This window comes from Fukomys damarensis, unplaced genomic scaffold (genome assembly GCF_012274545.1).
Source record: "Fukomys damarensis isolate Sample0158 unplaced genomic scaffold, DMR_v1.0_HiC HiC_scaffold_5, whole genome shotgun sequence".
In the NCBI taxonomy this organism is placed as follows: Eukaryota; Metazoa; Chordata; class Mammalia; order Rodentia; family Bathyergidae; genus Fukomys; species Fukomys damarensis.
Window position 1 is genome coordinate 6,771,341 of NW_022900917.1, and position 26,710 is coordinate 6,798,050.

Genomic DNA, 26,710 nt, shown 5'->3' on the forward strand with positions numbered 1-26,710 from the left:
CAGTGAGAAGATGACTCATCTCCAAAATCAGTGCTCTGACCTATTCTAAAGGACCCCACTTTAATGTACCTCACCCTTTAAGCTATCCCTAGCTTCAAAGACATACGTTTTTTTCTTTTACAAAAAACTATTAGTTGTGATTCACTTTTTTAAATTAATACTTAAGCCTATCTGTTTTTGTCATGGTTTTGGCAAGGGAATACATTTACTAAAGGACACATCATTTATAGGATTATTTTATGATATTTACACAAAAAGTCAAATATGGAGGAATGCAAGGGATTAGACATACACTAGAGGCCCAAAGAATCTAAAACAATGGCCTGGATCCCAGCAATGTCCCACACAAGTCCAGCTGAAGGCTGAGAGTCCAAGGCAGTGTCCTCCATGAATGAGTCCAGCCAGTAGCCTGGAGCCCACAGGTATGTCTCATGATTGTCATATAGAGGATCTGCGCTCCAATGGCCCAAAGGCAGTGAAGATCAGAGCTCCCCTGACAAAAACAGCAGCTTTTCCCAGTAACAGTGAAGCCCTGAGCTGCTCCTCCCATGAGAATAGCTAAGTTCGCATCAGGAAAACCATCCACAGCAAGCTTCTCCTAGAAAATCGACAGCCCTGGATCTTCCCCTCCAGTTCTCTTTTTATGTCATTGGCAACAGTCCTCAGGGGGGTCCTCCACGCCCAAACACATTGATTCAGTTCAGCTGGGCAATCCAAGGTAACCACTAGTTAATCTAACACACTGTCCAAATAAAAGATTTATTTTAGTAGCTTATTTATTAATTACATAGTTATCGCTCTTCACTTTCCATTTTCCGTTGTTTTGAGCTGCAAGGAATGGGTGATGTGTGGGTTTTTCTGAGCTGCTTTCTGCATCCCTGAGGTTTTGGAGACACTAAGATATCGGATTTGTTTATCTCCCAGCTTGACATCATAGTGAAGCTGGAATGTCAGACTGACATTTCATGATGCCCCAGATATCCTGAGTAGTCTTAATCTTGTTGGATCAATTTTGGCTAGTTGCCATTTTAATTGATTTAATTGAAATTGATTCAGCATAAATGAGTGCACTGAAAATTATTAACATTGACCTCAAGGATTTCAAGTGTGCTATGTAAGGGGTGATGTGGCTTTGATTTATGTGTTTGAAAAGTCACTCTTCCCAAGTTATATTAGAGGAACAGGATGATATTATCGCTGTTAAACTATCTGGGTAGTATGTGGAGATTCTGCAGATATTTGAGAAGTGTTTCAGTCTGTTTCTCAATAGAGCTCCTCTCTATCATGTTGCTGGTGTCGTGATTTATGTGTACTATAAACAACATAAATGGATACTTATCCTTCCGAGTTTCAGAAAATACAATTTATCTTTTGTCATTGATTTCCCTAAAATTCATGCCACTCCACACCACACAAAGGATAAAGAGATGAAATGAGCATATAAATTTTGTTGAAACCTAAAATTGTTTTGTATTTTTTCAGAAATTAATCGATCCTCTCCTTAGACTTGGGTAATTATTTTTCTACACAAGGAGTTTTACTCTAATAATTTTTTTTTTCTAGAATGATTTGACCTGTATTAAAGCACAAGTAAATGGTCTTTGGGCTTTGCTCTGCTTTTAAAACTTTAAATGTGCATTACCTTTGTTCTTCCCTTTCCTCCTTTTCTCCCTGACTTCTTTTCCTTTCTCTGCTGTGCCCCTCCTTCCAAATGTGCTCTTTCACAAAAGACTCTCGCAGCCCGGGAGAGCTATTAGAAATTTATTAATTAAGGACCAGTTTCTTCTCCTTTGTCAGGGGTAATCATTTGTTTTAGAGCTGATTCTCTGCCTTAATTAAATGAAAATGTCACTCCATCGAATGAATTCATTTGTATTTATTTATCCAGTTCTCCAGGCTTGAAATTCTTAGTAGGGACTTGAGCTCATCACATCTGCTCACAGAATGAACTGGAGAAAGAAAAAAGCCTCTCTTACTTTGGTTTAAAAGACTCAGAAGGGATTACTCCACCCTGAGGAAGTACTTTATAGACAGAGCTGTGACTAGGAAATGTGTGAATTGTTTTCTCTTGGAGATGTTATCTGGGTGCATATAAGGTCTTTGAGTATGTCTGTGCACACACATGCACCTGTGTGCTAGAGTAGGAAAGCTTCACAGTGCTCCATTTGGACTTAAAGGGTCAAAAACAATATGCTACCCACCTGTGTGTTTGTATTTGCCTTTTCAAGATGCTAATTGGGCCAAGAATTTTGCTCAGTGGTGCCACGCCTGCCTCACAAGCACAAGATCCTGAGTTTGATCCCCTGGTACCAAAAAAAAAAGATGCTAACTGTGGTACAAGGTTTAATTTCTACCCAGTTGTTATGGCTTCTATCTAGATGTCCCCCCAAAGCTTCATGCCCTCATAAGTGGGGCTTTGGGGAGATGACTGGATCATGGGTGTGTGATACTGGATTAGTCCACTAATTGGTTTCTTACAGTTCTGGTGTGAACAGTGTATTTACTGAAGAAGGAAGACCCACCTTGGATATGGTTGCTACCAGCCAATAAGCTTGTAGCCTGGATGGAATAAAAAAGAAGGCTCCCTGCTTCCTGCCTGCCCTGCCATGGACTGTTTCTACTCTGCCATGCCACCCTGCCTTGAAGCCAGCTGAACCTCTACATGTTTAACCTTTACAAACTGTGAGCTAAAATAAACCTTTCCTCTTTAACTTGGGGGTGCCGGGTATTTTTTTCCAGTAACAAGAAAGTAACTAAGACACAATCTTTCCCACCAATTTTAAAGAATATTTGTCATATAATCTGTACATCTAGCATTAAGTGCTTTAACAAATTAAAATGAAATTAATATTCATTCAATAACAGCTGCTGAGTACCTACTATGTGTCAGATGAAGTGTCGGTAAATCATTTATCAGTGATGCAGTCTGAATCCATGCCACATGGAACACATTGTGTCTGGTGCATAATAGGTATTTAGCAAACTGAATGAGCAAATAAAATAATCTTGCCAAGGAGAAATAGTAATTACTGTAGCAGGTCATTAATCGCCCAAAATCTTCACACGAGAATATAAAGCCTTAAGGATTGTACAGTGGGAATGAACCAAGCCAGGAAAGTACCTGGGAGAAAAGGAACACTGATGCCAAGGTCTTTGCTACAGATAATACAAAGTTTGGGAAGTGGCTGGTGTGAGGTGAGGTTCCAGAGTGATGCCAGAGGTGGACCACCACAACTTTGAGGTGTCATCAAACACATGAACCACAATCCTGAGAACTCCAGACACCTACTTCAGAGTTTCAGATAGAGAAGGGACATGATCAAGTTTTTTTAGATATACAATACAGTTCCATTCATCAGTGGGATTTGTACCTTTACAAGACTTGTCTTGGTTCTTATTTTTCCCCATTTCCCAGCCTCCCTTCACCATGATGATAACTCTGGCCATGCCACAGAGATATGTAACACATTGGGAAGGAGAAAGCTCATGCTCCTTTTCAGTACCAACTGTAACAAATCACCACAAAGTTACTATCTCACAGTCCTGGGGTCATAACTCTGAAGTGAGTTTCCTTGAGCCACGTTCAAGATGTTGACAGGGCTGTGTCCACCTCAAGGGACTCTAGAGGAGACTCCATCTCAAGGCTTTCCCCAGACTCCAGAGAGGGCTGGTGGCTGCTGTCCTCCTTCATTTTCCAAGCCAGTAAGGTCAGGCCATGGCCTTTCAGGCAGCCATCCCTCTGGTCCCCTCTTTCATGCCTTTCTCTCCCACATACAAGGACTTGCGGAATAGATGGGACCTACTGGGAGAACTCAAGGTAGTTCCCCATCTCTAGATCATCAGTCTCACTTGGAACCTCGATTCTCCTTGGCGGCACAACCCCTTCTGGGGTTAAGACATGGACATTTCAGAAAGTTCTTGGCCTGCCATGGTGCGGGGCTGCTGGTAAAGGTCATCTGTCCTTGGCCAGTTTACAGTAACACAGGCTGCTTTTCTAGCTGTGATAATGATAATGTGAAAATGGGTTTGAGTTTTATTTGGTTGATTTTAACTTGTTGATATGGAGCCTCGAGTGGAAACTAACTTCAGAAAGTTAAACATAGAGATTGTATTTATGGCCCAGCAATTCAGTTCCTAGTATATGATTAAAGCATATTATGTGCATGTACAAATCTGCCAAAATGAAACTCATTACTCTATATAACCAGTGTGCACTAAATAAAAGGAAAAAAATTTGCAAAGATTTGCAAGCTTCAGGCAGACTATATGTATTTTAATTATCACCCTTCTGTACATGGGCCAAATCTGCTTGAGTTCAGTCTTATTTTGTTACTGAGAATTATATTTCTTTGAGTCTGTATAAGCACAAAGGGAGAAAGAGAGACAGAAGAAAATTATGAAAGACTAAAATATACCAGCGATTACTGGATACTTTTATTGCTGGATACTTTTGCTGTATGTTGCTTAGAGTATACCACTTGGCTTATCTGATTTCATATGGTGTATACAAGACTATAACTATGTAAGCTTTAAAGCTAAAATGATAGGGATGGAAATAAACTTTATTGATAAAGCTAGCTCTGGCAGGTGGAGGGACAGCTAATCCCTGCCCCTGCCTGTGGAAAAAGCCCGTTTTGTAAATTCACTGTGTTGCCCACATAAATCTCTGTTCTTTGAATTCTCTTTCTAACTAGTTGTAACATCTTACTGCTTTCCTCATTAATTGATAAGATAAAACTTTGGATATATGTTTAATAAATTTTAAAAGTCCACACAAAAACACAGCAGTCCGTAGCAGTATTATTGTTGAGAGTCGAAAGGTAGAAATAACCCAAGTGCCCGTCCACTAATGAGGGGATTTTAAAAAAGAACATTGTGGTAGAATATTACTCAGCCATTAAAAGGAGTGAGATATGAATACAGACAACCACGTGGACAAGCTAAATGACAGAAACCAGTCACAAAAGACCAGGAGATTTATAATTCTGTTTGTCCGAACTGGTAATTCATAGAGACAAGAAAGTAGATTAGTGGTTGGCTGGGTTTGGAAGGTAGAGCATTTCCCTGTGGGATGGTGGAAATGTTCAGCATTGGACAGTGCTGACGATTGTACAGCCTTGTGGACATATTGAGGCCCATGGAACTGCATACCTACAAGTGATTAAAACTGTGAGTTTTACCTCAATTAGGAACCATAAGAGGGCTGAGACTGGGAAATTTAAAATGTTTGATCACTGTGGTCAGCCCCTAAGATTCTGTCCATGTGGCATGTGTGCCCTGTCCAGCGCTTTCCTCTGGAGGGGGCAGACCTTAGGCTTTTGATGAGATTCTGTCCACTGATGAGGTCATGTTATAGGCAAAGGCAAAGAGATTTTGAGTATATCATCATCCCATCATTTGACTTTGTTTAATGAAAAGGGAGATCATCCTGTGTGGGTCCAATGGAATCATATGTCTTAGAAGGACTAGGTCCCTCTCAGCTGGAGAGATCCCCTCCCTGGCTTATGAAGAAGTCATGGACCATGTCCCAGAGCTGCAGCCTTCCCTGGTAGAGGAGAGCTGCCCTAGCCAAACCACTAGGGAAACAGGGCCCCTTCTTCCTGGGGCTGCAAGGAACTGAATTCTGCCAACAACTCCAGTGTGCTTATGAGATGACCTTTCCTAGCTAGCAGGTGTGGATACCACCAGCCACGCTCTGATTGTAGCCGAGAGTCACTGAGTAGGGTAGAGGACCCGGGTCGGCCACAGCAGGACTTTGACGCACAGAAACTGTGAGATCACAAATGTGTAATGCTGCTGAGCGTGTAGTAATTACGTATTCTGCCTAGAAAATGAGTAACAGACTCTTTCTCACTCACAGCGCCATTGTCCATGCTGTAGAACAGCTTGATTTTGACCCCACACTGTGTGTGTGTGTGTGGTGTGTATGGTGTGTGTGGTGTATGTATTTTCTTGGGTAATCTATAGACAAATATGGGATTTAAGGAGAGTTGAATTTGCAGTGACTTAAGGAATTATTTCATAAAACGGGCACAACTTTCATCTTTAAGTGAACCATCCTTTAGTTTTCTTCCTTGTATCATAAGAAAAGCTGGCATCGCGATGCCTTGGCAGCCTCTGTTGTGAGAAGCAGTCGTATTGACTCAGTCGGACCCTTGGGTCAGCCTAGCCTTGGGGTCAGGAGATGCCAGAACTTTTGTCTCTAAGTCCTTAAAATAGCGCCTAGTGGATTCTGAGAGCTATGACAGTAAAGATAATTGAAATAATTATTGCTGAGACTCCAGGAAGCTCATTCTGTTCAAGCACTGGGCTGAGAAAGAAAGAGATTGAGAAAGAGTTGACTGCTTCGTCTGTCAGTATGACGTGGAGGACATCACCTCTTCCTGAAACCTCGCTCCTCAGGTGGAGAGGCACTTGCTCTCTGTGGGACTGGCCAGGCAATGGCTTTCACCTGGGAATTTCCTCGAGGACCTTACACCAAGACAGCCCCTGCCTTCAAGCATCCTTTAGTCCAGAGAATACCAAAACCCTGGATGTTTAACTTCTCCGAGTCTTAGCAGACTTGGTCCATAGACCCTTAGGCCCACAAGGCTGGGTGAATCGTCACCAGCAGTAATCACAGTCATGATTGTGTGTTTATTACATATCTGCACTGTTCTAAGCATTGCCACTTGATCCTTACAAAACTCCATAAGATGGGACCTGTTACTATCTCTGTTCTTCAGATCAAGAAGTTGGGGCACAGAGAAGTTGAGTGATTTGAACTGGATCATGTGGTTTTAGAAGTGATTCAGTGAAGATTCGAACCAGGCACCCCCAAGAGTGTGATGCTTTTAGATACTTTGTCACGTTTGCTGCTGGAACTCTGAACATGCTCGCAGTATAGTATTTCACCATTGCTTTTTGCTAGATACTAAAGTTACACCTGGAAGCACAGAATAAATGATCCTTGTCCTAGCTGGCTTTAGAATCTAGTGGGAAAAGGTACTGGTTTGCCAGGGCCACCATGACAAAATGCCACAGGGAGCTTAAACAACAGAAATTTACTTTCTCATTCTTTGAAGGCTGCTGGTCCCAGATCAAGATGTTGACAGGGCTGTTTTCTTCTGATGCCTCTCCTTGGTGGCCAGTAGATGGCTGGCTTCTCCCTGTGACTGTATACGGTCCTTCCTCTGTGTGTATAGTCCTGTCCGTTGATTTCATGGGCACACAGTTATATTGGGTTAGTGCCCATCTTACTGTAGTCATTGTTGCATAATTACCCCTTTAAAGGTGGTAAATACCATTACATTTCAAACTACTTTTGGTTAAGACTTTAACAAATGAGTCTTGGATAGGAAACAATTCAGTCCACAACAGAGATAGTTGCTAAAAAAGAAGAAAACAAATACGCATGCTCACTTAGATCCTATGGCGTGTGTGCCAGCTGGGCTATTTGTATCATTGAAAGCACTAAAAGATTCACCATCACTGATGGTAGATGCTTCTTAGTTTGTGGTGCAGTTGTGCACCATTAGATCCATCATAAGTTGAAAGCATTGTAAGTCAACAGTGCTTTTGATACACCTAATTCAGTGAAAATTACAGCTTAGCAACTCTGTGTACTGTATTAATTAGCCTCTTGGACACATGGGTGACTGGGAGCCATGCTTCCTTGAAGCTATCCAACATCATAAGATGATGTTATATACCATATATTGCTATCCCAAGAAAAGACCAAAGTTAAAAATGTGAAGTATAGTCAAAACAAGAATAAATAAGCCATCACTGGTTGGGGATAAAAAACAAACTATCATTGGTTAGTCTCTCTCTCTCTCTCTCTCTCTCTCTCTCTCTCTCTCTCTCTCTCTCTCTCTTCATTGTTAACCCATGGGGATACATTCTAAGAGATGTGTCATTGATTGACTTAGGAGTTGTGTGTGACTCAGAGCAGTGGCGGTGAACCTACGGCACGTGTGTCACAGCGGGATCATTGAAAGCTCTGGAAGATCCAGTATCAGTGTCACAGGGAATATTTACACGGACTAAGATGGCTACAGCATTATTGGGTAATACAGCCTTTCAGACCACCCTGTGTGGTCTACCATTGACGGAAGCATCATTATGCAGCACGTAACTCTGTGTGTGTGTGTGTGTGTGTGTAATTTAATGTCATAACCTGCATCACCCACCCATTACAGCTACTTTCTAAAAGAATTTATCTTGCATCTATAACTGTCTAGCATAGTGTTATCCTCATTTCCATTCTCTGAACATTGCCACACTCTCTCATCCTTTGAGTTTCCATATACTACTCTGTAATATGCCCACCCGTTAGCCGTCTTTTCTAATATTCTGAGTTAAATGTGCTCCCAGCTCAATTTACTCTGCTTTGGCCTCTCTTTACACCATTTGTTTTTTCAGCTAGTGACTAGTTTGAATCATAATGACAGGAAGAAAAGGCATGCAGGGGATAGTGCCGGAACAGTAGCAAAGCAAAACAAAATGACATAATTACAGATGTTAAAATTCAGGTGTTATAGGGACTCACATTTGTTGTGTAGGTAATGGCTGGAGAAGGCCAAGACAGAGGTAAATAGAGAATTGAAAATTATCGGAACCTAATGAAAAGTCAGCAAATTATCAGGACTGCCTGAAACTGGACAAAAATGTTTAAGCCTTTGCATGTGAGATTTTGCGGGATCTGAAATAGCACTTGTTGTTGTCCATTGCCAGAGGGGCAACTCTGCAGGAGCTGCACTGTGCTGTCCAGCAGCAGCCTCTCGGTGAGTGCGTCTGGTTCCAAGGCCTGTCCTGCAGGAGCTGAGGTGCACGCATACGTCCTGCTAAATTGTATGACACCATGAAGCAGGTGAGATGCACAGTCGAGCTCTGATGGAGCCTGAGAGTGATAGTAACAGGTAAAGGGTAAGATGGAGACATCAGAGCAGGGAGAGGCGAGCAAACTGGGGAGAGCACGCACTAACTATGAGGGAAAGAGGTCAGCGTTTTGTAGCAACTGAGCGAAGGCTGGAGGGAGAGTCCTGTGACCAGGACACAGGAAGGACCAAGTCCTTCAGGGCCTCACAACTGCACAAAGACCCTGGATTACATCTCAGGAATACAGTGAGAGGCTGTCAGAGAATTTTTTAATTAATTCATTCTTATTTTTAATTGCATTATTTAGGGAGTTATGCTTCATGTACACATTGCAGAAAGGTAAAGTCAAGATAACTAACATCTTGTTTTGTATGTGAGAACTTTTGGAATCTACTCTTTCTGTAACTTTGAAATTTACATTATTTTTAACTATAGTTCTGTGCTGTGCAGTAGATCACTAAATCTTGTTCCTTCTGTCTAGCTGGACTTTCACACCCACTGACTAACATGTACCCTTTTGACTTTAAGCAGGGGCGAAATAGTGTCTCATTTATATTGTTAAAGAATGTGCTGACTGCTGTGTAAAGAATTAATTCGTTGAGGATAGAATTGAAACGAGGGCCAGCAGATTGTCCAATTTTGGAAAAATCCAAGAAAGAACAGATAGTGATTAGAACTATAGTGGTGGCCCCTGAACTGATCTGGGACAGATTTGTACTTGGGTAGTCAGCAACACTTGGAAATGGATGGATCCGATGTGGAGGAAAAGGGACCATCAGAAGTGAGTCCTGGGCCCTGTCCAGAGGCACACGAAGCTGAAAGAGCCTCCAAAGAGGGTGATGAGGGAGAGAGTTGGTCTGGAAATAGAGAGATCGTTTGTGAGTTGACAAGCTCGAGGGCCCTTCGAGTCCCCTGCAATCTCTGGGTATGGAGCTCTAGGGTGGGGTGGGGGTCTGCACTGGGAATGGGAGTTGGAACCAACAATGTAGGTGTCAGGTACACTGTAAGGTTGTACGACCACTCAGCATTCCTGAGGCTTACATCCGATTTCGTTTATGTAAAATAAGAGACTCCAAGGGTCCTCATTCACTGAGACACGGGTCAGCCGCTGTAGCCATTCTGAGTCTCTACTGCTGAAATTTGTTCAGTTGAACGTCTGAAAAGGCTTGACTGAGAGGGACAAGAGCCTGTTCTGCGTAAGAGAGAGCTCAGAATGGCATGGTAGGGCTCCCTGTCCCCTGTATTGCTTTTGTGAACTTTGGAATTATGCACCAAAGTGCCTCAAAACAGGAGTCAAACAATTTATGTAAGTTGTTATCCTGGCTCTGTCTTCTACTACCTATCTAATCATAGGCAAATGAAACATCCTCTCTGAAAATAAGTTTTGTCTGCTAAAAAGTGAGAGCAAAAATACCTAGCTCACAGAGTTGCTGTGAGAATTAAAAGAGATATTTTTGCAAAGTGATTATTACCAGATTATTACAGATCTCAATAAATGGTAGATCGTAAGTGGATCTACTTCTAAGAACATATCCTTTCCAGCGATTTGTGTGAGGATAAAATAAACATTTTACAAGCCTGTGCTAATGAATCAAGACCTGAGTTTTTGTTAAAATTCTGCTGTCACCTCGAGCCAGTGAAATGGGAGAGGAGAGTGTGTACTGTGTATGGCTTTATCACTTCCAGTAAACTGCTCCAGACACAAGCCAGTTTCTCTGCCCGCCAACATCACAGTCAAAGGTGCATCAGTATCTAAAGATGGTTTTTCATTGCAAACAGTTCCAAAGGATGGTATAGAATCATCTGTTTGGGCCTTTTTGATGATTTCATTTGATCAGAACATGTAGCTAGTTGAAGAATCCCTTCTACCGTCTTCCGTGGGTTCTTTCTGAGCACATGAGGTGGACATTTTGCAGGAGACAAGGTCTTTTCTAATGTTACTGTGGACCTAGAAGAATCCCTATCATGGCTTCTCCAAAATGTTCATTCTATACCCTTGCTACAGTTACTAAGAGCGCCACCTTGTTTGAATGTTCTGCTGAGAAATAGTGAAGGGTCATTACCCAAATCACCCAAGTGTTTTTACTAAGTATCTCCTGGGTGCCTAGCAGTTTCCATTCAGAATGGAGAAAGCAAGCAGACTACTTTTTCCTGTTATTTTTTGATTCTTCAAGTATAATATAACTGGAAAACAAAATTAGAATATTTATGATTTAATATGCATTTGAGTCATACAGAATTAAGTGCTCTTAGAGCATCTGTCCAATAGATGAAATTATGGAAATGTCCTAGATCTATTCTCTTTAATTCAGTATTCACTGGCTACTTGTAGCTGTTAAGTACTTGAAATGTAGTTAAAGTGAAAGAGGAACTGAATTTATTATTTAATTTTAATTTAAATTTTAAAACCACATGCTCTACCATTTTGAACAGCACAGATCCATCTCTCTGAAGAGAGATGATTGTGGAGTCCCAAGATTTCAAGAAGGAAGGAGAACTCAAGCCTGAGCTTAGAAATAAGGAGGAAACTGAAGGGTAAAGGCATGAGCCAAGGCCAAGAGGGAGGGGAAAGTATGTGCTTGTAAAAATCACAGGAGAAATAGAACTGGGATAGATGAAAGACTATGAAAATATTAGGAAAGAAAGTTCTAGAATCTAGGTGATTTTCTGTTTCACAAATTTGTTGTGAATATTCTATCTTCATCAAGCCTCGTATTTGGAATTTGGGTTGCACAATCGTGATTTTCTTCTCGTGTGTGATTTTTGTAAATAAATAATTTCTTCAGAGTTGTACCTTGTCCCATGTAAGTTTTTCATTACAATGTTCAGTAGCAGCTCTATGGGAATCAAAGAGATTCAAAAGAGCAATTACTTAGCATAGGTGAAAGGAATTTACAGTACTCTTTAGGCCACAAGGGGCTGGAAAGAAACAAAGGGAAAAGTGGACAGGGTGAAACAGCCCCTTTTTAATAATATCTTAATTTGGGCTGCTACAGCAGAACACTGTAGACCAGCTGGCTTAGCCACAGCAAATTTCTCAGGGTTCTGGAGGGTTGGAAGTCCAAGGTCAAAGCACCTGCAGAATTCATTCCTGGTAACCACCTACTTCCTGGTTTCCAATGGCTGCCTTCTGCACCTCTTACAGGGGCACTCATCCCTCTAAGGGTTCTCCACCCTCTTGCCCTAATTACCTCCTGAAGGCCCTATTGCCAGATACTAACATGTTGCCAGTTACCATTTCAGGATAAAAACTTTTCCAGGAACACAAACATTAAATCCATAGAAAATAGTAAAATGGTCCAGGGATTTAGCTCAGCGGTTTGGTGGCCTGTCTTACAAGGGCAAGGACCCTAGTTCAAGCCCCGGTACCAAAAAAAAAAAGTAAAATGGAAACTGTTGAAACATTTAATGTGTTGGCTAAATTACAACAAAACCATGTAGTGGAACGTGATATAGCCCTGAAATTACATGAAGTTACATGAGAAAATCCTCACTAGGTATTAAGCAGAAAAAAAAATATGACAACAGCATATATTAGAAGATCAAGATATTTTAAGCAGTGATATTCAGAAAAGTGTAAGGATATATTACTCTAACATAATACTGAAAAATGCAGCAGTATTTTAATAGAGTCTGAATAGGGGCTGAAGGATGTTTTTTTTTGTACTGGGGATTGAACTCAGGTCCTTGCGCTTGCAAGGCAGGCCACTGAACCACTGAGCTAAATCCCCGGCCCTGAAAGATAATTTTTATTTTCCTACCATTCTCCTGGATTTTTTAGATTTTTCTAAAAACAGCATCACTATTGCATTTTTATTATCTGGAAGAGTGTTTCTGTTGTGTTGTCTGTCTGCAGACTATATTGCATAAAGTCAAGTATGTGGCCAACTTTTTCATCAGTCATTCACTGGTTCTAGTTAGCTGGATTCTCACTGTGTACCCATTTCAGCAATGACCGGGCACCAGAGCTCCCCTTCTTAGTGCCTTAGAAATGGGATGAGTCCATAAGATGTGCTTCTTTTCAAATATTCAGGGTTTCTCCCCTGCGGTCCTGCAGAATGGCCTGATTTCCTATTGATCTTTTTATTTCCTCAATTATTTCTTCAATCACACTTGGTTAATTTAGTTCTCCAACAACCACCTTCCCCATTGTCTATTCCATTTGATCTCTGTTAAATATGAATCTTTGGTGGCACTTCCATTACTAAACTGACAGTTGCCTAATGCTTTACTGGCATCTGTGGGAACCGAGCATATTTCTTAGAACCATGGAGGTGGTAGTCATTTTTTTTTTTTTCCTGAGCCAGCTAAGCATAGCCAGTGTTTTGTGCTCTTCTAATCTTAATCTTAAAAACAGCAATCCATCTGTTTCATTGTTTTATTCTATCCTAATAAAAGTTTTCCCCTTACTGATCGACAGTCATGCAACTCTGATGGACTCTTGTAAATGGAATTAACTCTGGCGATTCGATGACTTTTCTTATTAGTTATCGTTTCGGTAAATCTACTCACTCTCCCTGGCTTGCTTTTTAACCTCCATCTGCTACCTAATTATTAGTTCTTGGATGACTGCTTCAGCAGCATTACTGCAGTGCTTGCTTGGAGTAGATATTAATAATAATAAGCAGTTTGTAACCGTGCATGGTGTTAAGTGCACATAAGGATTATTGTTGATAAGCCTAATTGTAATCCTTGGGTAAGTCAGGATCCTTGTGGTTACAAAGAACAGAAATTAACTCACAGAAGCTTCAATAAAGCAGTGAGGGTTGGAGAGAAAATCTCAGACACGTACAGGAGAATCTTTGACAAGACTGCAACACAGAGGCAGCAGCGCTGTGAGAAGAATTAGAACTGAGCTGCAAAACCAGCCAGAATCCCAACCATCCTCTAATCTGATCTCTCTCTTGTTTTTGCTCTTCACTCTTGTTTCTTTATTCTTTCTTTAAATATATTTACCCCCTCCGGTGCTCACTTTACAGAAAAACAGATGATTTCCTACGCCTTTCACGTTTTCATGGCTGTAGCTAGAACCTTAACACTCTCAAGTGCCCCTTAATTTCCCAGCTTCCTGTTCCCATTAGGTCCTGCCTCTCCCATCGCAATTCCATCTTCCCTGAGCAGGATCTCTGATTGGCTCACCTTTGATCCAGTCAGCAGCAGCCAGAGGCGGGATCGGACTATCTCTCCCTCACTATCTGGGGGCAACCTCTGTATCTTTCGTGAACAGATACCTCAGAAGGTGCTGGCCATAGTTATGCAGTTACTGCTTTTGTTACAGTTAAGAAAGCACGGGCATATAATTTTGCTAAATTCACCATCGTTTTTGTATTACTACTTAAAGGAAAAATCACATAGTACACACATAGATGGAGCCATAGAAAAAATGAATTTACAATATTTACATATACTCCTCCATGGCAAGAAAGAACAATTTTGTGTTCTTTAGAGAGGGTCCTAGAGATATGCCAGGTGTGGTCAACAAGGGATATGAAGTAAAAAATCAGAACTAGGAAAAAAGAACTAGTAATGGCACCAACAAAAGTAAAATAATGATAGATTAGACTGTAAGAGGTAGCCAGGTTTCCTATGGTGATCAAGGTCTTTAAATACCACATTTATTAAGAATCTGTGCTGTGTTCCTGACACCATCCTACACGTATTTTATAATGCTTGAATCCTGGACATAAAATCTGTTTTGAGGCAGCCAAAAATACAGTTAGCCTTTGCAGATGGGTCATATTGTATTGGATGCCCACACAAAGGCATACATGTATTTATGCCTCCAGTAGACATTTGTTAAATACTTAGTAGCCTCAGGCAAATCCTAGGCACCATAATTACCAGACAGACCTTAACCGAATCTAGGTATTGATTAGCTCCATGGTGGTATGTATTTGGACACATTCTTCACGTTCTTTAACTTGTTTAACTTTCACAGCACATACAATTCAAATAGGTTCATGTCTAATTCCCATTGTATAGAGAGAGAGAATCAAGACTTAGACTGAAATAATGTTCAAGGCCACGTGGACAAGGATTGACTGGGGGGGGGCAGGAGTTCCATCCTAGATCTGTCTGGCTACAGATTCTTAGGTTTTTATTTATTTAGAGTTTGAGCTGTGCTGTCAGGGTGGCCCAGGGTGTTCTGTTCATTTCCTGGATGATTATAGCAAACACATTCCCTGGCCTCATCACAGGTCAGCACTGACAGACCAGGAATGGTTAAACCAAGAAGTACCAATGCTGTGCCTGTGGCAGTTGGAGAAGAAGCTCTGCCCCTTCTGTCTGTGGGACAAGTGCTTTCTTCCCTGGGCCTCACTGTCACACACTGTGAAGAGAAAGGCACAGACAGACTTGCCTTCCAGGTGGCTTGTGGAGTAAAAGAGCTGATAAATGTAACTGTCCTGATACAGTGACCAGAACAAAGTCAGGGTTCTTATTTTTATCCACAAAGTACAGTGAGAAGCAGTCTTGCACCAGAGAGTGAGACAGGACTCAGAGCCACCTTGGACACATCAGATGTTACTAGGCTAGGAGACTGCACTGGACATTGAAGCAGAAGGATCCCTGAAGAAAGGCCTTTTGTGTATTTAACACACATTTATTTATTAGGGGTAGATAATACACAAAGCATTATGGGTTTAGACCCTAACTTTTAAAAAGTGGAAGAATCCCAGAAAAATGACAGAAAGGAAATATCTGAGAACAGTTATGTTCATGACAAACCTAGCATTGTCTCAAGGAGATGACGAACTAATTTGTTCACCGCACCCTTTCAGAATTCTTTATTTAACCAACGTGTTTCTTACCCTGTGCCCTGAGGGCTCCCCCTACTATTCACTTCCCCTGTGCACACTCTAAAACATCTCACTGTCTTCGTCTGCCCCGTGACACTGCTGACTCTCCATATATCTCAGTGAAGGATTGTTCGGTTGCCTAGAACATTGCTCAACTGGAGATAGCTTGAGAAGGGATAAAGAAAAGGTGTTGAGGCACATTAAAAGTTGGCTTTTTTCCCAGTGGCACTTTGTCATTTTTCAATTTGGCATCTTTCCTTGTTCTTTTCTCAAGCTCATAGATCTGCATGTGACTTGATTCAGAGGGGATTTTCTTGTGAGGCGTGCTTCTTCAAGTGTAGGGATAAAATTGCTAGGTTTAATCAAAGGCCGTTTAGAATCTTGCTCTCTTTGCAGACAAAGGCTGATCATTTCTGCTCTTGACCTTGGTCCTAGATGCCCATGAAATGAATGGTCCTTCCTGGCCCGTGACAGCCTGTGTTTACTCCCTGGCTTTGAGTGGCCTTGCATGGCTGGGCCCCCAAGACTGGGAGCCAGCTCCACTAGGACTGCTGCTACCCGCAGGTCCCCTTCCTCTGTCCATAACATGCCGTGGTCTTAAAGCCACAGGAGTCCATGGTCTGTGCCTTCTCTTGTTCCATGGTGTGGAGCAAAGAATCACAATTACTTGTCCTGGAAAGAACTTAATTTACTTACAAAAGAATTTAAAAGTACAGTTGTAGCACTTACTGTGTGCCGAGCATGGTTCTCATTTTACAGCAAAGAAAAATGAGGCCAGCCAAGCTTTAGACACCTGTCATACAGCATCACCAACAGAGGTGCAAAACAAACTTAGGCGGTCAACGCCAGTCAGAAGTTCTCTGCTGCTCCGTGTCTCCCAGTGGTTACCCACACCAGCTTCCTGTTTTAGTCGGCAAGTTGTAAAAACTCCTAACACAGAGACTATAGAAGTGCTAGCTCTTATCATTAGTGTTTTTAGTATGTGCTGAAAGCTTAGGTCAAGGAAGTGAAGAACTTTCATAGATTGAGTCCAGGATTTCCCAGACTGTTTTCTGTGGAATACTAATATCTAACAAGATGTGTAGTAAGTACTCTGTTTTTGAAAAAGTGATCATGGTCAAATAGGTTGGAAAAATATTGGTTAAAAACATAAGTCTTTATATTGTACTACTTCTCAGATCTTTAATAATGTGCTTTATTGATCTTCAAGAGGTGGCTGTGGTATCCAGCAGGGTTTGCCCACTTTCCCCCGACACTTATATACCACCGGGCCAGAAGGAGTTTTCCTTAGAAGATCCTTACTGCAAAGTTGGCTCTCACTGGTAACTAGAAATGAGTTTGAGGAGGATTCCTACCATTCCCTGACTGGAGCATCTCCCTGTTCCTAAACTGTCAAGGAACTCCTGCCTTCCTTCTGGGAGTCTAGAATTGTGGGCCATGCCAGGAAAAGGAGGTAAAATGGCTGACCTCAGGGGGCTTAAGACCCCATGAGCTTCCCTGTGGACATTTCACGTGTGTTGTGGAACTCATTCTTGAAGGGATTAAGTGCATCCTTTGTTGCTCCACTGACAAAGCACTCTTGGGGCCTGTTTCTTCTGTACTCTCCCGATGTATCTTTTCCCTTGCTGATTTTGCTTTCTGTCCTTGCAGTGTTCCTTGCAGTGTAATACATCTAAGCCAAGTCCTCTACATCCTGCTGGTGAACCACCAGCCCTGGAGGTGTTCTTATCCAGGAGCCCCTTTTCCTCACCATGCCTTTCCATCCCTCACGGATCTTTGGGATTCTACACCATACAGCGTGGGCCGTGGTGAGTTGTCCAGCCCTACAGGCTGAGGCAAACATGACCCCGCACCATTACTCTGGCCTTTCTGGTAAAAAATTTTAGAGTTCAGGCCCATATGAAGGATATTACCAACCATTCTTTTCCCAGGTGGAACACATGGTTTAAATACAAACCAACAGACCACGGCTGATTGGTCCGGCTTCATTGTGTTTTAGAATAACTGCATAGAAAGGTTCAGAATAGAACCAGTGGTCCTAAGATATAGCCATCCTTTATATTCTTCCATTTTTAGATTTAGCTCTTTGGCCCAGGTTAGATTATGTAATTTTATATATACAAAGTATTTAAGTGAGGGTATATTAAAATAATGCACTGTAATGTTTTTTCACTATATATCTAAGCAGAAATCTCTACTACGGGGACCGTGTGCCTTATTGAGGCTCACGGCTGTGGCTGTGACATCCCCCCAACCATGATTTCCCTGAGTTCATTTTGCAGGGTAAAATAAACATCTGCAACAAGGGCCTCCTGAGAGCACGTGGGCTGCTCTGGTGCATGAGACGCCAAATGGAAAGAGTGATTGGGCCCAGCATGTGTTCCTCCCAGCGCCTTTCCTGGTACTACTCCTCCTCCACATTCTTCATGGCTGACTTGTCCTCCTTGTTTTCCACAGCTGCCAAAAGATGTGTTTGCATTTCCTCTGCCCTGGGTGGAGCACTCTTCCCTGTGATCCGGCCTGTTCCATTTTGCTCCCCTCCTTTGTATATCAAGACCAGCCAGCCTTGCTTTCCTTTGACCTCGTTCCCATTGCCCTTGTTGACCTGTTTCTAGATAATAGGCAGGCTTGCACCAAGAACCACCAGTTGCTATTTGGTTAACGGGCTCCTTGCTAGACTGACTCTGGGCAAATGATTCTCTAAGCAGATCATCTGCCTCACTGTTTCAATACTCCCAAGACTTTTCTACATCCCACCTCGTGTATTTGTTTCTTCTACATATTCGCTCTTTTGACTTCGCCAGGTCCCAGTTCAGGGTCTGGCTGGTCTTCTCCTGTGTAACTCTGGGACAATCTTAGACCTTGGATTCCCATCGGTTTCTTTTCTGTAGCATGCACCTTAGCACTTACCATGTTATTTGCTTATACACCCAACACACTGACTGAGCTCCTGCTAAGAACCATTCATTGCTCTACCAAAGTTCCTGCCCGCAGCAAGCCTCCTGTCTAATATGGTCACAGTATTCTTGATCCCATGTCAGTGCTTATTCTTCTCCACTCTGAGCTCCTTGAGGGCAGAAATGCCTGTTCAAGTTTCTTACATATCCAGAATGCTAAGTGATCTATAGTAAGTGATGGTTATGAACTCAGGAACAGATCCAGTTGGTGTTTCTTAGCCATGTTGGCCTCTATCCCTTTGTCTGTAAACTGATAACAGTCATATCTGCCTGTGCTGGTGTTCTAAGAACCGACTTAGATACTGACTCTAGTCACATGAGCAAATGCTAGCCATAGTTTCGGCTAGGCCACGTTATGCATAATAGTTTGTGATGTCTTTCCTGATACTTTGGCCTTAGAGCCACACTGAGAGATATTTTCCTGTTGGGCTGGATCCCAGCATTGTATGGTCAAACTGCCCCCCTTAGGCCAGCCTGAAAGGCATGGGAGGAGTGGAAGGAGGGTGCCACTGTGAGTCAGAAAGGCAGAGAGGCAGGCAAAGACCTGCCAGGCTTCCGCTGTAAAAGGACATGGATTTCCACAGCCATTTTTTAGCGAGAAGATTCTTGTCCCTCCCTTGCTTTATTTGTTAGCAGTTCCTAGGTGCAGAGTAGATGTTGGAAAGAAGGAAAGAATTTCCATGTAGTATTCCTGTACTTTGTGCCAGGCCCCGTACACCTGTACATTCTCAGTCTTCATGACATCCCTGGCAAGAGGATGTTCCTATCCCTGCTTCACAGATCAGAAAGCTGACACTTGCAGAGGTTAAGGAACTTCGCCAAAATACCACAGTTGACCCATACATCAGAGGCTCTTTACTAAATCAAATCCTTGAAGGTTCTGGCCCAGTCTGGCCTGATCTGTCTGTATTTCGTCTTCTGTACAACCACCCCCACTCAGCCAGGAAGTCTGTGGTGCTAAGGAAACTCAGAGCAACCTTGAGACTCCTTTGTCCTACTTCCCCTCTGGGTCAGGACTAATGTGAATCAACTGAGGTATTTATGCTCAAGTTCATGAATGTGCAAACCCACAATTTTGCTCAGTAATCCTAGCCCTGCCCTTCCTGCTGATGGTCCTGGGATGTGGCTGCTGAAATTCACTAGAGGCAGCTACACGAAGACTTCCATCACCATGAAAACCAAGCGAGGCCCAAGATTGGCAGACAGTTTGCCACCCACACCTTTTCCGACTGCACGTTGCTGTTTCTGGGTATCTCCTGCCCTCAAAACTATCTCCTTCCCTCCAAAACTGCATGTCGTGATTTTTTTCAAATGATTTTTCCCTCCAGACCATTACATAGCCAAACAAGCGGGAGGAGAAGGAGACCATCCAGGTCCTCCATGAACCTGGAAAATTGGCTTCAACCCATTCAGTCTGTTGGGAGTGGCCACGTAGAAGAGGACCGTGCGGTCAGAGCTCAGTGGTGAAGATGGGCAGTCTGAGTGAGCAGGTCTGAGTCAGACGGGCTACGGAACGGGGATGTGCTTGCTATTGTTGGAACCCAGGCTAACTGCCCTCATCTTACAGATGAGGAAACTGAGGCCCTGAGAGTGATCACGATTTACTTCACCTCACTTAGCTAACTCATGCAATTTATTCCTACTTATTTCCTACTTATTCCTAACTTATTTCCTACTCTTAGCCCTTTTTCCACATTGAACTACTCAGGGAAATGGAGCCCACCATGAACTTTCTTCTCTTCACTCTGCTATTGCCAGTGCCATCACCCAGTCATAAAAAGAGGATCAACCATGCTGTACCTGTGCCAAGTTTTATTCCCTCAAAGCCTTCTTGTATTAGTCAGCTCCTCGTTACTATGAAGAAACACCAGAAGCAATTCTAAAGAGAAAAGTTTTACTTAGCTCAGAGTTTGGAGAGTCATATCCAAGATGGGACAGCTCAATGGCTTGGCCTCTCAAGAGGGCAGTAGACGGCAGTGGCAGGAATACATGTGAGAGCAAGTGAGCCCATGCCAAGACATGGAGCGAAGGAGAGGATGGGCCGCGACACTCAACCCCTTTGGGCACCCACCCCCAGTAACCCATGGAACTTCCCCAAAGCCCCACTTCCCAGAGGTTCCAGCACCTCTAGACCTTTGACACATGCACCATTGGGGGACACTCTTCCAAGTGGTGGCACTGCCCTTGTACTTGAGTCTCTGCAGTGCAGTTCATGGATAGCCCACATCAGAATCATCTTCAGCATTCATTCAAATGGACATTCCGTAGTTCTGAGTCAGAAGGTGACTCAGTCACTGTACTTTAAAATCTACTGATCTGGATTTGAAATTTTTTATAGCAGTGACTTCTTAGTTTCTGTCCTTCCCAGGGTTTTTCTGTCCTTCAGGACATTAAACCAGTTCTTCCATTATCATCTTGTATTTCTCGTTCCCAGTTAAATTGAACAAGAAGTGAAAATCACTATGCTTCTGCTCAAACTGTGATTTGTCCAGGATGGAATTTGGAGAAGGAAATTCTCAGAAAAGGCACTCACTTTGCTCCTGTGGGGCATGACAGAGTTTTGAGAAAGATTCCTCATTAACTAATGGTATGTTTTCAAACCAGTCTTTCAAAAGGTCTCTTGTCAACGATGATGAAGCACTCTTTAGTTCTTCATTCTTTTTTTTTGGTACTGGAGATTGAACTTGGGCCTTGCAACTTGCAAGGCAGGCCACCGAACCGCTGAGCTAAATTCCCAGCCCTCGTTCTTCATTCTTAAGGGAGCAAAATATTTTTAAATATACATCAGTATTTTCCTCAGACTCCTTTGTAAGGATCAGTTTGGTGCTGGAATCAGAAGGTAGATTCTGGTGGACATGAGTAGTGTCTATGGATGTGCATGTCTGACACATGCAGGGCTTCAGAAAACTTGAATCACTTGCCAATGTGAAAAATTGAGATTTCAGCATTTTTAAAAATAAACTCCATTCTTTATTTTTTTTAATTCAGAATATTTTTGCATTGGGTCTGTTATACACTACATGTTGCTGCCCTCCCAAATTCATATGTTAAAACACTAATCCCATTGTAATGGCATCCTGAGGATGGAGCCACTCCTGAATAGGATTAGTGCCCTATAGAAGGAGCCACAGAGACCCCTCTCACTGTCTTTCTGCCAGATACAAAAGCAGTTGGCAGTCTGCAATCCTGGAAACTGACCTTAGACTTCTAGTGCTCAGAGCATGAGAAATTAATCTCTGTTGCTTAAGCCACCCACTTTATAACATTTTGTTACAGCAGACAGGTTAAAACAGGACTACAGTACAACAGTCCAGTATGTAGAGGCTGCTTTATTAGAAGACCTTAAAGATGTTTGTAAATTCTTTAATGCCCTCCTATAGAAGTAGGGTTTAGAGAACTCTCCCTTTGAGTCTGGGAAGGCTTACTAACTGCTCTGATCAGTAAAACATGTCAGAATTGATTAGTTAAACAGTTCCCCAGGTTAGAACCTAAGAAGCTAGCAGTGCTCAATTTCTATCTCTTGGCCCACTCAGACCACCTGAGCTCACCATGCTTTGAGACGGCCAAGCCACAGGAAGTGTCCCTAGAGAAAGAATCAGAAAATCAGCACAAGGGAAAGCAGAAAGGTGAAGGAGTACTCTGGTGCCAGACATGGTATGAAGATGCCATCTTGGAAATGGACCCAGCATTCCTAAGAGGGAAGGGCATGTGGAATTATGGATGAACCACCCCACCAAGCCCTTCACAAATGCCTAAGTCTCGGAAGTGTAACCAAAATGAAAGAACTGATGTTTTAAGCTATCAAATTTGGACTCTGTACCTCAAACAAGAGACATACATCTAATTTCTTCTATTCTGACCCTTATATTGTCCCAGCCCTATTTAAATTGCTTTACATTTTGGCTCCTAAAATAATTTAATTTCATAATCTTTATTTAAGACATGGTCTGGAGATCCTTGAATTATGTATATTTGGGGAAATTATTAAAAATTAATATACAACACATATGTGTGTGCAAGATGATTAAAAACTATGATGAGTGTTTAAATTTTTAAAATTTATTGCAGCATAGGCCAGGGATTTAGTTCAGTGGTTCTGCCACCTGCCTCGTAAGCACAAGGTTCCGAGTTCGATCCCTGGTACAAAAACAAACAAACAAAAAATCATTACACTAACAAAAATATTGCCATTAATCCTTCTCAAAAATACCACCTCTCACTTCAAACAAACATCCCATTGTTCTTCCACTTTCTAAAACCATTCTGGAGCCCACTTCCATGAGTGTCTTTAGTTACACTGTCCTGGCTGCCTCAGGGTCCTGAATTGATTCAGAATATTTACCTTTTGTGGTCCTTTTGACTTTGGACAAGAGCGGGAAGTCACACAGTGCCACATCTAGTGAGGCGGGTGAGGGCAGTGTCACGTTTTCACAAGCCTGCCTTGGAGGTGCATGTGCTCAGCAGCGGCATTCACTGTCAGGACGCTCACGAAAGAGAACTCCCAGAGCTGCTGCTTGCACCAGAAAGTGCAAGAACGATGGGACGAGTGAGGAACGATGGGCATTCAGAGTGAGGCAGAGGACTTAGGGGAAGATGAGTGACGACGTGTCTTTTACTATAATTTATTTTTTAATTATTTGTGTGTATGTAGATCCTTTATCTGTAGATTCAGCCAAATGCTGATTGAAAATACTCAGAAGAAGGAAAATTACATCTGTGCTGAACGTGTACAGACTTTTTTATTTTCAGTCTTCCCTAAATAGGACAATAGAACAACAATTTACATAGGAGTTTTGTTATATCAGGCATTATAAGTCATCAGGATATAATTTAAAATACGTGATCTGGCATACGCAGGCCGTACGCAGGTACCCCGCATTTTATATAAGGGATGTGTGCATCCTGATTTTGATAGCCATAGGTGGTCCTGGCGCCAGTCCCCCGTGGATACTGGGGGCCACTTGGATATGACAAAAGTAGATTTGAGGGCGGGAGAGAGAACAGCAACGCAGCTTTCCGCTTGAAGTACCTTATCTTCAGTGGGCCACTTTGAGAGATGCAGAGTCCGGGGTTGATCTGTGCCAGGTGCCGGTTTCCTTATCTGTGAAAGACGGGTCCTGTCCATCTTCGCTGGTGACGAGTCTGTGAGTAAGACAGCCCCGCTTCTGCGTTTACTCTGAGCATATACTTGTATGTCTTGTAACCGTAGAAATCTACATACTCCATGGCAGGCCAGCCTGTGTGACAAATGGAATGTCAGACTCTCTGCTGAAGCCTGTGCCTGGCTCCCCTGGTACCTCCAGCTCTCAGTAAATATTTGTTGAATAAATGAATGAACAAAGGCCTGTGTGTTCGTCACCACAGTTACAAAGACAAATGAGACGTGGTCCCTGCCCTTGAGGAGCTCACAGTCTGTTGAACACAGGCAGCAAATTAAATACCAGTCCTGCCTCCTGGGTAGCACATTTTTTAAAATTCCGAAACACCATTTCATCGATGTCCAGCCACCGTTTACACCTCTACACAGACAAAATGACAAGATACGTGAGAACCTGCCTTGGAGGGGCTCGGAATAGACGAGGGCTGCAAACCTCCTCCTCTGCAGAGGCAGCCTGGCTGTGCTCCGTGACTGCCGGGAAAGGAGGAGGAGAGGGACCCCCACTGTGGGAGCCGAGGCACAGTTACTCAGAATCCCCCCAGGAACCCATCAGAAAGCGAGAACGGGACACTGACACAGCTTTCCATCAGCTGTGCTTGCACAGGCAGTGGAAACAGAAGCAAGACCACCCTGCGGCACCCCTCAAAGCCGCAGCTCTAGATGAAGGATTCAGGGACCCAGGGCAGATGCCAGAGTCTTGTTTAGCTTCTTAAAAAGAGATGTGAGCTGCTATTTAAAACAAAAGTCAATCCGAACGTAGAATAGTGATTACTAGAGGCTGGGGAGGGTGAGGTGGACCATGGGCACGAAACCCAGCGAGGGGGATTAAGTTGTGCTGTTCTGTAGCACAGGGATAGCTGGAGCTCACAATAACCTCGTATAGATTGTATGAAGATCCAGACCGAGGCACTCAGAGTGATGATAAGGAGATGGAAACATTAATTTTCCTGATCTGATCAGTATGCACTGAATGTATCTGTTGCAGTATCACACTGTACCTCATAAATGTATACAATTGTTACGTGTTAATGAAAAAACTTTTTAAATGTTTCGGTAGATAGCAGTATTCACTAGCCTGATTTGATTGTTGCATCCTACACGTGTATCAAATTATCATACTGTATTCAATAAATATGTATGCAACTAAACTAATAATCGACTTTAAAGAGATGTGAGGAAGGCCTGGATTTTAATCAGCCCCAAGAATGCTCTTTTTTTCCTGTTCAGGTATGTTTGGCAGAGTGTCAGCCTGTACATTTTTCCCCTTGCTTTCTGATTAGTGACGTTGGTGAAGTTGCACAGAGGAGAAGCAAGACCCTGAGCATTCGTATGTATATTGATGTCACCATTTACAGTGTGTTGATTAAAACACATCTGGGCTTTGAAAGGTATCCTTTGTTTACGTCGACAGCAGAACCAGTGGTGCCGGGACACCATCAGGAGGGCTGCTTTCCTCTCCGACCGGTGACCCAGCACTCAGGCTGCACCCTAGATGGGAAAGGCCGGGCTCTGCAATGCCAGTGACTCTGAACAGAGGAGAACCTGGTGAACTGCTCTGCCAGCCGTCATTTCCCTGCCTCCGCTCCATCCGCTGTGGGCTCCTTCAAGCAGAAATCCATTCACAAAAGGTGAAAACGGCAACAAAAGGAGCCACACTCCTTTCTGCCTCACAGTCCTCACAGTTTAAAAGTTTAGCGGTATCTTAACATTTTGAAAAGAAAATGTCATCTTTGTGAAGACGTATTCCTTCAAGATTCGGCATCAGAATCCAAAGTCAGTGTAAACTCATTGCCTTAGCAATTCCATACAATTATAAGAACAAATCAGTATTTAAATAGCGGCTGTAAAACCATCGATAGGAAGTGCTTATGAGTGTGTACAGAGTACAGCACCCGGTTCTGTCTGAAAAGACCCACCTTAGAAGAGAAGAACTTTAAATCTGTGCCCAGACATGCCTTGCGTTGAGCTTTCCTGGGCGTGTAGACTAGCCATTCTGCCCTCGGCTGGTGAGGGTCTCCGCGTCACCGGCCTGTCCTGTGATGTCCCTACTGTTGGTCTCCAGTCTCCAGCCTGGGCTTTACGTGGGCACTGCCTTAGCGAGTGCGCGAAAGTCGGAGGTGACTGGGCGATGTGAGATAAAGGAGGCATGTGGAGACAGCTTGCCCGGTTTCCCGGCTGCAGGGTCCGAGACCCGGGCTGCTCATGGGCATGGCGAGGTGCAGAAGCAGAGCTGGAGGGTGACACAGACCCCTGGCCTCTAGCCGGCAACTACAGGGTCCCGCTGGGTGGCATAGCCCTGTCCTCTGATCTGGAGTGCTGAAGACTTTAAAGCGGGGGGGGATTCCTTGATTCAGAAAGGTGCTTCTAGCATCATAAAAGTCACAGACCCAACAGGGGTCCTGACCTGGGTAAAATCGCGAGTAACCTATCCTACCCATACAAGACAACAGTGTGCCTCTCCTTAAGCCTTCAAGGACTAGAGACTGTCCGCCCTTCTATGATAGCCTCCTGATGCTTAATTTCCTTACCCAGAAGGAAAAAGCCTGATTGAAGACAGAGCTGGGTTCCACTGCCTTTGCTGTCTCTGGCTTCAGGACTTTTAGTAGGTTACTGATCTTGCCAATCTTGTTTAAATAATTTGTAACATGGGGGTAAGCAACAGGCTCTGTACATTTTAAGGCATAAAGAAAAACATGTGCACAACCTGCTGACAGCAGAGGAGACCCTCAGTGGGTACCGCTTCCCTGTTCCTCTTTTACGTACCCTAACACCCTCGTGTGGCTTTCCTAGTGTCATCCAGCCTCGGTTGAGGGGAGGGTGACAGGGCAGTGTGGTGAAACTTGGAAGACCTGGTAGAAACTTTAAAGGGAAACTAGCTTTCCATCCTCAGAGTAGCAGGATAGAGGGAGAAAGCACTCAGTGTATCACCCAAGGTTGTG

At 43.1% G+C, this 26,710-nt stretch overlaps 1 protein-coding gene across 3 annotated transcripts in view; it reads left to right on the forward strand.

The window, feature by feature from the left end:
• The window catches only part of Samd12 (sterile alpha motif domain containing 12), a 360,178-nt gene that overhangs the window by 214,077 nt on the left and 119,391 nt on the right, over nucleotides 1–26,710 (forward strand). Inside the window, exon 5 of one of the 3 annotated variants that reach the window (XM_010619517.3) lies at nucleotides 2,481–2,608. The exons of the other annotated variants lie outside the window; for them this stretch is intronic. Within the exon in view, the coding sequence (XP_010617819.1) occupies nucleotides 2,481–2,491 (11 nt within the window). The 3' untranslated portion in view covers nucleotides 2,492–2,608. Of the gene's footprint in view, nucleotides 1–2,480; nucleotides 2,609–26,710 lie in introns of those variants that run through there. 3 annotated transcript variants of the gene reach the window in all.